Source organism: Diorhabda carinulata, chromosome 3, assembly GCF_026250575.1.
Source record: "Diorhabda carinulata isolate Delta chromosome 3, icDioCari1.1, whole genome shotgun sequence".
Classification (NCBI taxonomy): Eukaryota; Metazoa; Arthropoda; class Insecta; order Coleoptera; family Chrysomelidae; genus Diorhabda; species Diorhabda carinulata.
Window position 1 is genome coordinate 16691212 of NC_079462.1, and position 13063 is coordinate 16704274.

General features: G+C 33.0%; 1 protein-coding gene across 3 annotated transcripts; it reads right to left on the minus strand.

Moving 5' to 3' along the window:
• Window positions 1-2625: 2625 nt before the first annotated feature.
• On the minus strand, window positions 2626-10785 carry LOC130891666 (aquaporin-like). 3 transcript variants are annotated; one of them, XM_057796534.1, is made up of 7 exons: window positions 10517-10785; window positions 9545-9628; window positions 3650-3822; window positions 3457-3600; window positions 3187-3387; window positions 3051-3131; window positions 2626-2861 (listed from the first exon to the last, which is right to left on the minus strand). In XM_057796534.1, the coding sequence occupies exons 1-7, from the start codon at window positions 10593-10595 to the stop codon at window positions 2748-2750; spliced, it is 876 nt and encodes a 291-aa protein (XP_057652517.1). In that variant the 5' UTR covers window positions 10596-10785; the 3' UTR covers window positions 2626-2747. The 3 variants fall into 3 exon arrangements, with proteins under 3 accessions (XP_057652517.1, XP_057652518.1, XP_057652519.1); XM_057796535.1 differs by having other exon boundaries at window positions 9545-9758; window positions 10517-10744; XM_057796536.1 differs by lacking the exons at window positions 9545-9628; window positions 10517-10785 and adding an exon at window positions 8879-9026.
• Window positions 10786-13063: the final 2278 nt, after the last annotated feature.

A 13063-nucleotide genomic window follows, 5' to 3' on the forward strand; every position in this document is an offset into this window, starting at 1 on the left:
TCTCAACTTCTTATACGTTGTTTCTTCTGCGGATTCGATTACTACCATGTATATAGGTAGTAGTTTTCGGGTGTTGTCCTCGTTTCTTTGTGTACGACTTGTCAGCTGCCATACTTTTTTTGGTCTTAATCCATTTTCCCTCAGTTCTTCCTCTACTTCCGACACTGGGGTGTTAACAGCCAGTCCTTTTATGATAAGCTTCCTCTCTTTTTCTTCGTTGAGTAGGTACGTATACCACTCAATCTCCTTATACTCGCTCAGGAGCATCTTCATTCTGTTGAAGTCTTCTTTTGTCGCCGTCGTTATTTTCCCTGTGTGTATTCCCATTTTACACTGGGCATCGATTTTCCTTTGTACTAGCTGTTTGCGTAGTGTTGTCCACATTAGTGGGGACTTTAGTATTATCGGAGGTGGCCTTCTCTCCGGTTTTGATTGTTTTCTTTGTTCTTCTCGTCTTATCTTTTCCAGTTCTTCTTGGACTTGTTTGTCCGTTGATATATCTTCTTCCTCTGAAGATTGCCTCTCTGGTTTCTTTCTCTTTTTTTTATTCTTCACTTCCATATAGTCTCCTTCCATGGGGCAGTCTTCATTTTGTGTTCCTTCGTTCATTTTGTTTTTAGTTTTCGTTCTGGAGTTAGATTTCTTTCCATCTCTTCTATTTTTCTTACAAATGCTTCGTTTTCAGCTTTCAGTTCATGAGTATATTCCTTTAAGGCCTCAATAAGCTTATTTTTTCCAATAATCGTCTCTTCAGAATTTTTAATCCTCTCTTCAGAATTTTTAATCCTCTCTTCAGAATTTTTAATCCTTTCTTCAAGGGATTTAATTTGTTGTACCATCGTCTTTGCCAATAATTCATAATCAGCTTTTTGTTGAGTTATCATTTTTGACAACTCAATTATTTTCTCTTCATCTTGTCGTTTTATCGACGATACTCTGTCGTAGGGTTTCTCCCTATTTTTGGAGTTTTCAGGCTCCATGCCTGTTACTCTCTGTCTCGGTTTCCTATTTTGCTTGGGTACCTGGAAATTACCTAAAAAGAAAATGTCAAGCCGTACTGACAAGTACGGCTGTTTCGAGAACGGATAAATTCTGCACAATCAAATTTGTGTTAACAAACACAATTCTTTCATGCAGAAGTGTTTCTTATAAATGAAAGGCTGTGCCAAAGCACAGCTACCTGCAAAAAGAAGAAAGTTTAATCAGGGTCTCACCTGACTGCCTGAGTCCGCTTTCACTTCACTTCACTCCCGCACTTGTTCACTCGTCGAAGTCTCGGAGTCAACAGTGCAAAATATGATAAATACGCCATGGAAACTGGCATCCTATGACTCCAACGATGCATAAGGTCTTAATTCATGGAGCTTCAATAATAGAAAATTCGTTGTTGCCGATAGGGCAACTTTCGGAAGAAGCTGCTGAAAACACTTTGAAATCAACTACGATCTCGAATAAAATATTTTTTGATCAAAAATGACAAGTAGGTGCGCCTAACCACCGTGCACCAACAAATAATTTCGATAAGTTATTCCAAACACAGAATTCTTTTTATGTAACTATTTTGTAATATAAATATCACATAAAATAATTTTGGCCGCCTAAATCCTGAAAAACGATATATGTGGAACGTAAGCGTATTATAAAGGTAACAGCAATAATTGTTACAGAAGATATTCGGTCTAAGGTGTACGAGACAAACCATTATCCTCCATCAGACAATTTTTTTCAAGATGTCGAGTCAGATATCCCTGAAACTTTGCGAAGACGATGAAAACCTAACACCTGGTCCGTCAACAAGAATAAAGTGACGGAAATTGAACTAAATATTTAAATAGTGAGTCAGATGTGGATTAGGCCTACTGGGGATACCACGATAAAAAAAACGCGCCGACTTCTCTACCTCATGGTGGTGTGGAAATGAGTATTTCTTCCGAAACGTGTATTGAGTTACACTTTACGGCGCTCCTACGCAGAAACTATTAATTTTAGGGAATAAAACATTATGACATAAATTGTAGGAAATTTCCTATACTTTTATTTTATGTGTTTATATTTTCCTGTAAAATGCGCCGTAAAGGAGTTATTATCAAAAAACTACTTTTGGGCGCCATTTTTTCAATATGGCGGCGCGAGCGGCAAACATACGAGGTGGCAAAGTTGAAATTTGAAAAGAGCATATTAAAATCTATAAAATTGCCAATTTTCAAAACTCCCGAAAAACTTTCCAAGTAAAAATACTAAATGACTTTACTATTTCATCTGTACATAACTACATTTTTTGATAGTGATTCAAAATGTATTCGTACCAATACATATTTAAAAATTTCTAATTTCTATAGGGTGTTTAATAACATTGGTATTCAACGAATTTGAAATCAAATGTACTATAAATAGTTGTTATTGCTGTATTGCTGTAATGTAACATGAAAAGATTTTGTCAAATTTTGATTATTACCATTACCATTAAATTAATTCATAAAACTCAAGGGATCATAGATATAGAAATATATTTCTCCATTTTCGAATTGTTCGTTTTTTTTTCAAGGATTTTACTTTCGTTTATTTGAAATTGCTTAAATGAAAATCTTCGATATAGTTTATTATTATTATACCGAAAGAATAATATTTCATAATTTGTGAAAAAATTTAATAAGTAATATAACAATGTATATAACGTAAAAATCATTTCTATTACTAACAATTATTATTATCTATATTTGTACATACGTAAATAAAATATAATAAAATTAACTGGAGGGTCGTTCAGGGAATGTTTCATTACTTTTGGATTCCTTTCCGAAAACGATCCTGTAGGAAATGGCGCCGACTAGTCCAGCCAAAATTGGGGCAGCCCAATAAACCTGAAATAAGAAAAGTTATGAAAAGTGTCATTAGTCACAAAATTATAAAATCTCTTGTTTAATGCTAGAAAACTTAAAAAGTTATCATCCGAAAGTTGAACCAATTTCAAACGCTGGTTTGTTTTTTTTTTTAACTTATGACACTTTTTGAGCGGAGTTGCGATTTGCTAGAAAAAATTCTAATCTCACCCAGTGAAGATTCCAAGTACCATTTAATACAGCTGGACCAAAACTACGAGCTGGATTCATATTTGCTCCGGTGAGAGAACCCTATGAAATATTTTGCTTTCAGTTTTCTTTATTCAATTTAATATTATTTACTTACACCTGCCATTGCAAGTCCAGCAACTGCCAAACCTAAACGTATGGATATGGAATCGTGTTTTGTAGCGTTTCTACTGTCCCATACACCGCAACACACCCATATAAGGATTAAAGTTAGAAGAAATTCGGTTAAAAATACTTGAAAAACGGACAATGAAGAGTTTGGTGATGGCGAACAGAGTCCAGGAACCGTCAACAACGTCTAAAAATATTCGTTATAATAGAAATTCCGATAATTTTAATTATAATAAATTTAGCATTTAAGCTTTACCTTAACTAATCCAAATCCTGTGACACCTCCCAAAATCTGACCTAAAAAATAAATAGGTACGTTCACCAATGGAAAGTCTCCAAGGGCAGCTGCTGCTACAGTAACTGCTGGATTGATGTGGGATCCAGAAATATGACCAAATATCTAAAAAAAGATTTTCTATTGTTTGTTGATCTTTTAAAAAACGACTTACTTGTACGGCAATCATAATAGCTAATCCGAAAGTGAAAGAGATTTGCTCAGCACTGTTACTCGTACATCCTAAACATCCTAAAAATACCAAACATGCTGTACCGCCGAATTCAGAAAGACACAAAACTAATCTTTCTAATACGGACATGTTATCGTAAACTTTTACTAATCTCCCTGAAATAGAAAAAATGTTATAATATTCGAACACATTATTAGTGATATAATTCCGATATTTCAATCATATCGCTAATTAAAGATTCAAAATGTGTACTTTTTTTAATGTCTTGGACTGTATTATGACATATTGATAAAACTGTTTGCCCATCTTATTGATGATGCATAGGTTTATTCAAATAGAACTGAAATTTTGAAAAACCTCGCAGAAAGAATGATCCTGGCAGTCAGTTGACATTGCAGTTTCTAGGAATGATTTGGTCAAGAAATCGATATTCTAATAGATGAATTATATCATGCATACGTTTAGATCCATAACAACTATAATAGTTTATGCAAAAAAAATGTGCTGATATTTCTAAGTGCACAATATGCAGGTACATTGGTTTGGTACTGTTTCAATTTATGTTTCTGGTTTTAAGTACCTAATCATTATTTTTTTAAAATACCTCATCATTGAATTTTCATCTTGTTTCAGTCTTTTCAGTTGATTTTTAATTGTAGTAATCCATGCAGGCGGGTTTTTTGTTTTTTTTTTTAATTATTATTTTATTTATGTCTTTTTAGTTAAGATTAATTCCTTGAATAAGTTTATGTCGTGTGGTTGATTAAGCAATTTGTTAGGGTCAAGAGAACTAATAGCAAGTCCGGAGAGAGTCTTCACTCAGCTCAAAGCAACGTAAGCTTGACCTTTTGCTAATAAGTTTCTACTTAAATCTACAACTGCTAGGTCTAAAGTTATGCCCTGTATTTTATGCACCGTCACTGCCCAGCATCAAATTAAGGGAAGCATTCGTCGCTCGATCTTGCCTTTACCACGTAAAGCATCAAATTCTGTAGCACAAGGCTCTATCCGGACTCCAATACCAGGTCGGTTCCCTGTTATATTTAGGTCATCCAACTCCACAAATACTGCTTGTGGCAGTTCTCCCGGCTCCAACTGCTCTCTGCGTAGTTCTGGCCAATCTATTCGTCGGATAACACCCATAGCACCGTTAACTAGCCCATGGTTAACATTGATGTTCCGTCTTAGCATGACTCGAGAGCCTACACCTAATTTGAGTTGGTTTGGTATACCACCTGTTTTATTGGGATCTTCAGGTAAGTATTCCTCTCGTGGTTTTTGACCATATGTTTTAGGATCCAATGAGATGTCTACAGTACTAACGGTGTATACTTTTGTGAGCTTTTCTAACTTTTCTGTCATCGTCGCGTTATATGCATCAACCAGTCTAGTTGTTGGGAAAATTCTGACAGCTTCTCCATCGTCAAATGACCCTATCAACGATACTCTGCGGTTTTCTATGATAGATAACTGCTGTATTGTAAGTTCTCCAACGCGGAGACTGTTTAATATGTCCGCAAAAGTTTTATCTCCAGCTTGCCTCATGTTTTGGGGCAACTCACAATAATAAAGATATTTAAATCGCACAAGACAATTATAATTATAGTAACAACGTAGGTCCGTCCTCGTAGTAAATATATTAATCTTAGATAACAAGAAGTCACAACGATACCGCGTTTTAAAAACCTACTGTTGCCATCTATCCGCACAGGTCTGAATTATTTTAATTAGCTATTTTTTATCGTTCCATTTAATATTAAAACTGCAAGTTATATACATATTTACAATCAGTGTTTAAAATCCTTCATTTTGATACCCAACTCGATATGCTTGGTAGTAAAAAAATTTTTTACACCTCACAACATGGCGTCCAAAATCCGTCATTTGGGTTTTTTCTAAATGTCTTCTATCTAAGAACACTTGGGCTAATGAAACGAATCTAACGATACCTCAAATGTGAAAATCTGTTTAGCGGTTCTGGAGATACAAGGTAATAAAGAATATTACATACATACATACATACAAGATACGCGTTAAAAACATAACCCTTCCTGGCAGTCGGGTAAAAAATATTTTTATCATGTTATTTCACCTCCAATGATATTATCGCATTATTTTTAGTTGTTTGTATGTAATTGTGTCACTTTTTTTTGTAACTATTAAGAATTGTAGTTTAACATGCATCAGATGCGTTGGTATTTGGATAGGGGTGTATCATGTGCTACTACTTGTACTCAATTAAAGATTTTTATCAGTTGAATCAACAATAAAGTTTGTAAGTATATCGAAATTACCGACAGATATTTTTCATATATAAATATTGAATAATAACTAATAAAATAGTTTTTCTACATGAATTTTACAACTTATGAATACCCTGATTTGTTATGACAACTAGGAGGAGAGTGGGGGAATTGCGGACGCGGGGTAATACGGACTAGCAAGTATCTACTCATTCCTTCCCCCAACCCCGGCAATCCGGTGCTGTCATATGTTTCCTTCCGCCATTTTAGTGCCACGCAAAAACTTACGACAGCCGGCTGCGCACAGTTTGAAAGGTAGATACAATTAAAAAAAAAAGTGTATATTGATCTAATTTTTAGTGTTTTTAAGTCGAGGGACAGGTCTGCATACTAAGTGATGGTAAAAAGTGATATTTTCTATGGATAGCTTTGTCAATGGAGTTTGAAACAACAATGTTTATTTTTATGGAACGTTTTCATAACCTACAAATTTCTCTCTTTGATTTAAAAATACCCAGTTGAGTTAATTGCGGACAAGCCTTGCGGGGTAAATACGGACGTCCGCAATTACCCCTAATTCAATAAACTATTATGAAATTAATCAATAACTGCTCATTTTTAGATGCCTAGGAAATATATAAGAAAAAAATAACAATAATACACCATCGAATCATTACGAAAAGCTGTGCAAAAAATAAAAGACCAGAAGATAACTTTTCGTCAGGCGGAAGAAAAATATGGTATTCCTAGAGCTACTTTTTTGACCAAGTGATTCTACAATACCAAAGAGAGGTAAAAATCCGTTTTTACGAAATACAAGAAAACGAACTGGTTGATTTTATTTTTTAAGTCATGTAAGGCTTTCTTTGGGATAACAATATCTACTCTGGGAGAGATAGCTTTCGGTTTTGCCACCGCAAACAACATAAAACATAATTTCAATAACGAAACTGGTATGGCAGGAATGTATTGGTATTACAATTTTTTGGCTAACATCCAAATATATCACTTCGAAGGCCTGAAGCTACTTCCATAAATAGAATTACTGCATTTTAATTTTTTGTGAATCAGAAAGCTCTCATGATTAAATACAAATTTAAATCTGATTCAATTTACAATATAGATGAAATTGGGATTAGTACGGTACAAAGCAATTCAAGGATTCTTGCACCAAAGGGACTAAAACAGGTTGGAAAATGTACCAGTGCAGAACGTGGTTCTTTAACTACAGTTGTGAATTGCTTTAATGCTGGAGGCTCGTACATTCCACCATTTTTTATCTTTAAAAGAAAAAGGATGAATGCTCATCTTATGAAAGACAGTAATAGCAACATGATAGCTTGTGTTTCAGACTCTGGTTGGATCAATGAATCGATATTTGTTGATTGGCTCCAGAATTTTAAAGAACTCGCTAAACCATCGGTTGACAATCCCGTTTTGTTACTTCTAGACAACCACGAGAGCCATATTAGTCTAAAAGCTTACGAGTTTTGTCGTAAAAAAATACATCGCATAGAATGCAGCCATTAGACTTGACCTTTCACGGACCACTAAAAACAGCAAACAACAGAGAATGTGAAACCTATATGGTTAACCATCCTGGAGCAAAATTTACAGCTTTTGATATTGTTGGTCTTTATACAAAAGCTTTTAACCGATGCTCGGCTATTGATAAAGCTATAAATGGCTTCAAGAGTGGTGGAATTTTCCCAGTTGATCAAGATAAATTCAAGGGCACTTTCGAAAGTTTCGGTGATATAATTACACCAGAAACTCTATGTGATACCAGCCATGTGGGTCCTGATCATAACAGCCAAAGAGAGTATCATAGCGAATCTCAAATTAGTGATGCAGCTAATAACGCCATTCCTAGTGAAGTAAGATCTCAACAAGAGTCTCAGCCCTCTAGTAACATAAACATTATTGATGAATCCGCTCCCAATGTACCTGATCAAGACGAAATAAATGAGAATAATGCTATAAGTGAAGCTGTTTAAACCAAAGTACGACAAGCCAATCTTCATCAGTACCGCTTAGTGATTTAATAAAGGTCCCAACTCTACAAATTCGTCGTAGCAAACGGGCAGTAAACAAAAAGGATTCCATTATTTTTACCAGAGGGGGCTCATGAGAACTGCACTGCAGGAAGTTCTTCTAAAGGCTTTACTTGTGATTTTTGTCTATGATGTGTACCCCTAGTGCTACGGGTAATTACGGACAGACAAGGTTTTGTTTTTGCTAAAAATATTCTATTTGTTGATTGATCTCGTTTAATAAGTATAATTGTTTTTGTAGATGTATAACTAAAGATTAATAATTAATTAACAGACTGATAGTACGAATGTAGTGCGTTATTTCCCTTCAGCGTCCGCAATTCCCCCATCCTCCCCTAAATGTATGCAATTTTCAGTAAATTATCATCGGTTTAAAATAAACTGGATTATTTTATTAACAACCTGTGTAGGTTTCATGATAATTAATGATATATGAAATGTATTTTTAAAAAAGTTCGCTATAAATTTATATACTATCTGATAATAGGTGCTAACTTTGTAGGTATAAATGAGTCTTTCGAAAATATACGCGATTGTAAAATTTATTTAATATTATCGATAAAAAAGATGGAACATTTGTTCAAGAGAAAATATTCGTCGTTATTACCGTTGCTTTTGTTTTCCCATAATCTATTAAAAGATTCTAACGTACAAAACAAACATTCGTCAATCCAGAATATTTGGGTTAAGATATGTGTTTGTTATTTTTTTTTAAGATTCTAAATTATAAAACTACGATAATTAACATTAGAATTTTGTATTGATTATTAGGAAGGGAATATATAAATAAAATAGGGTTGGGTTCAATGCTAACAGCTATTTTTGTTCTAAAATTAGAAAAGGGTAGTGCCTTACCTCGATAGATAATTGGAGAGTACATTTTATATATTTGATTCAAAACTTCATGTACTTACGTTTTTCCATTTTTTTTTAAAGTTCAAGACACTGTTATAAAAATTGATAAAAACCACTGTTAACAACGAATTCTGCGTAACTAATACTCCCAATATTTCGCGATAGTTAATACTTTCAAAATTAGAATGAAATTGAATATTTAATTAGAATAGAAACGCTGTCTGTGTGGTTATCCCCACATCAAAAGTTCTATTTATTTTTAGAAAAATAATTTTACTGTGTCACGTTATTTTAAGTCAACCACCCAAATTACTTTCGTCAAACTATTAATCAACTAAAACAATTATAAGATTTCAATTTCTTGATGAGGTTTATCAAAATAATAACATAGGTGAAGTGAAAGTGATGATACATTACCTCGTTAAAGAAAAACAGAAAACGAGATTTCCAAATACGTTTGAGCCTTTACTGAATAAGAAAATCTAGTAATTTCACTACATTTCACTAATAAATTGGATTTTATATAATCTCTAGGGTTTAATCTCGCCTCTATACTTTGTCACGAATCCTATATATCAATTTAGATATTGCTACCAATAAAATATTCTGAATCTTTACGTTTGTTTCATCAGTTTATTTATTTAGCTACCCGATGGAAAAATATTCCTTAAGTATTCATTATTTCTTTTAAAACATTAAATTAAAAATGAATCTCAATAACTTACCAGGTTTTGTATTATCAACATTTTCTTCTATATCATCATCTTTTGGTGTAATCCATTTTGGATCTGACGATTGAATGTCTATCACTGCAAACCCGATTTTTTGAGAGTTCTGTCGGTCTACCATTGTCAAAATTGAAATTGAAATAGCAGCTATATATTTATCAACAGATTTCTTTATATTTTTGTAGAGATTATCGAATAAATCAATCTAAAACTACGATATACCAAATCATAACTACACTGTCTCCGAAGATGATAACTTGGTTATCGAAACGCGCGTTATTGTAAGTGTAGTGATAGAATATGTTGAAAATATTTTATAATTATTAACAATATTATAACATCAGAATAAAAATTCACTTTCAGGTTTTCGAAAATATAAAAGAAATTCGTCATACCTTCGAAGCCTTCAGAAATATCTTGTTTCAAATAAACTTATTTCTCGTTTGAATAACGAAAGTAAAATGTTTTGCGACTTTTGCGAAAAAATTAGCATTATTATATACAACAATTAACTACGATAATTTAGATGGTATATGAAGTTTAGGAATATCTTTTGTTTTCCCTGTTACGTAAGTGATTGTAATCAAAAATACCTTATTCAATATGGTATGTTACTGTGTCATTTAGTTCAATCATCATTATAAGAAATTTGAGTGATATTATCAGTAATCTATGCCATTAAATGTATTACAAAACTGGAACAAAATAAATGATATTATAGAGTGAAATAAATAAGGTTAATTTGTTTAATTATAGTTTTAGATGTTGAATAATAATAATATAGTACTACTATTTGGAAAATATTCGTTAATTTGATAATGAAACATAAAAACTAAGCAAAAGTTTTTCAATAAGCGTTTATCGAAATTTATTGTATCGAAAAATTAGCTAAATTTTATTTTCTTTCTCAAAGTTATTTTTCAAAACTTTCAATACTGTATAGTTAATTTGACATTGTGGAATATTCACCTATATTTTTATATAAAAACTTGGTAGTTCTATCACGAAATTTGTATAAACCACAACTAGTAAAATTACAACGTAACATCTACGCATATAGCAGACTGAAAATTTAACGGAAATCCTTGGAAATCTTTTATTAAATAAGTTTGTTTTGGTACGCACAAAAAGGGTAAAATAACGTTTATTCATTTGGTTTACAAGTTAATTCTAATTTACATTCACTTAACACACACATACTGTAGATATAAACATTTTTTAAATTTATTTATACTAACAATATTCATTTCCTTACCACTGAACTGAATCCACTTAAACTATTTTTGTTGATAAGAAATTGTAACTTATAATTTACGCTCAGCAATTACAAAATAATTAAAAGAAATACAACTAACTAAAAAACCCGGCTTTTTAACTACTCATTATACAAAATTGTAAGTGGAAAGAAATGGAAAAATGACTTTCAACTTCAATATTGATAAACATTTAATGGTCGGAATTTTTTTATACTTTTGTGATTGAATTCATTTTTTCAAAATCTGTCCCAGCTGCATAATTAGAAGAACCAAGACTTGAGTTAGAAACTTCAAGTTTGAAATTAAATCCCGAAAATCTGATTCATATAAAAACTGATAAGGAAAATTGTTCTTATTCTTATTGAATTGATAAAAACAATTAAATATAAGAAACTCACCATTTCAACGTAATTTGTAGGTATATGTACAGTATTGGATTGTAGATAAAAGCGAACATTTTCATTTATCATTTAAGAGTTTCTCTGATCATGATTACGTGATAGTGAAAACTGTTAAAATGTACTATGGTGTCTATGAAAATGTGTGAACTAATTTCCGATACACAATGCCGCCCTTTTGCTCTACTTAGTCACGAAATTCCAAAGGTGTGCCGAGATATAAAGAGTTCAAGCTGTCTGTCATTTGATAATTGACAATTAATGCTAATTACTTTCATGGAAATAATGTTGAAACTTCGGGAAATAACGGACGATTAAAATATACATGGTATTTCATCCAGATCTATCCACACAAGGTGCAACTTTCACAAAAAATAAAAGAAAATATGGATTCCTAAAACAAATAATTTGGGAGTTGACGATTATTGAAGTAGGATAGAGGTAAATTAATTGCGAGGCATATTTTTTAAGTAAGTACCGTTTTGCGATTCCGCCGCCGCAACCCCAAGATCGGCGTTCCGCACATGCGCGCTAGTTACCTACATCTCTTGTCTGACGCACTGACACCATTACAGTCTGATTCTTCATTGTGTACGTTGTTTACTGAGTGTTTAAGATGCCTCCGACAATCGTGAGTCCCGCCGATTGTGAAGTACGGGCTGTTATACGATTTCTTAGTGCTAAAGGCGTAAAACCGATCGATATTCATCGTGGGATCTGTGAATGTTTACGGACAAAACATTATGAGTGATGGAATGGTAAGGAAATGGGTGAGAGCATTTAAAAATGGCCGCACAAATGTGCATGATGAAGAACGGAGTGGGCGTCCTTCGATCGTTAATGAAGATTTGGTGCAGAAAGTGGACGAAAAGGTGAGAGAAAACAGACGCTTTACAATTTCATCATTGTGCGACTACTTTCCTCAATATTCTCGTAGTGGTTTGTATCGCATTGTGAGCGTGAACTTGAAATACCGGAAATTGTGTTCACGTTGGGGTCCAAAAATGTTGACGGATTCGCACGAAACCCAACGTTTAGGCAGAGCATTGACTTTACTTGAGCGGTACCACAATGAAGGTGAAGATTTTTTAGACCAAATTGTTACTGGTGACGAAACATGGGTGGCCTACGTCACACCAGAATCGAAACAACAATCCTTGAAATGGCGACATTCATCATCACTCAAAAAAGTGAAGTTTAAGCAAACAATTTCTGCCCGGACAGTGCACAGTTTTTTGGGACAGAAAAGGAGTATTGCTAGCGGAGTTTCGGCCTCGTAATGAGACAATCAATGCAGCGTCTTTAGATTAGACACGCGTTTTGTACGAATAGTAGACGAATGCATGCCTGAACTTGCTAAGTAATTTTAGATTTGAATGTTCAAAGAGTTTGTTGATAATATTCGTAACTTTCATAGTTCATTACTTCTGAAAGTATTCGTATGTACAAGTTTGTACAGCAATCTAGATTTTATAAGTAAATTACATATTCCGGTAATATCTCTATTTACTGAAAAATTTTCTTATCTCATTTAACAACAGTCTAATAAACTTATTTTATTTACTGATTACTGTAATGTTTCAAAAAAGAATTGATTTTAATTATTTGATTTTGTAATTTGTATTAAGAGACACAATCATTTAATGGTAATTGATAAACACATTTTTAATTTCGTTGTTTTTCATGCCACTGAATATTAACTAAACCTCCAAGCTGCTTTGTTTACACACCCTAATTAAATAAAAGTTGTTTTTGTTTTCGAACACATTTGATCATCGATTTTTTCCTGAATAATATAAAAATACTAAAAATAGAAAAAAAAATCATTTAGACTACGTTAGATGATGAATGAAAATGAATTT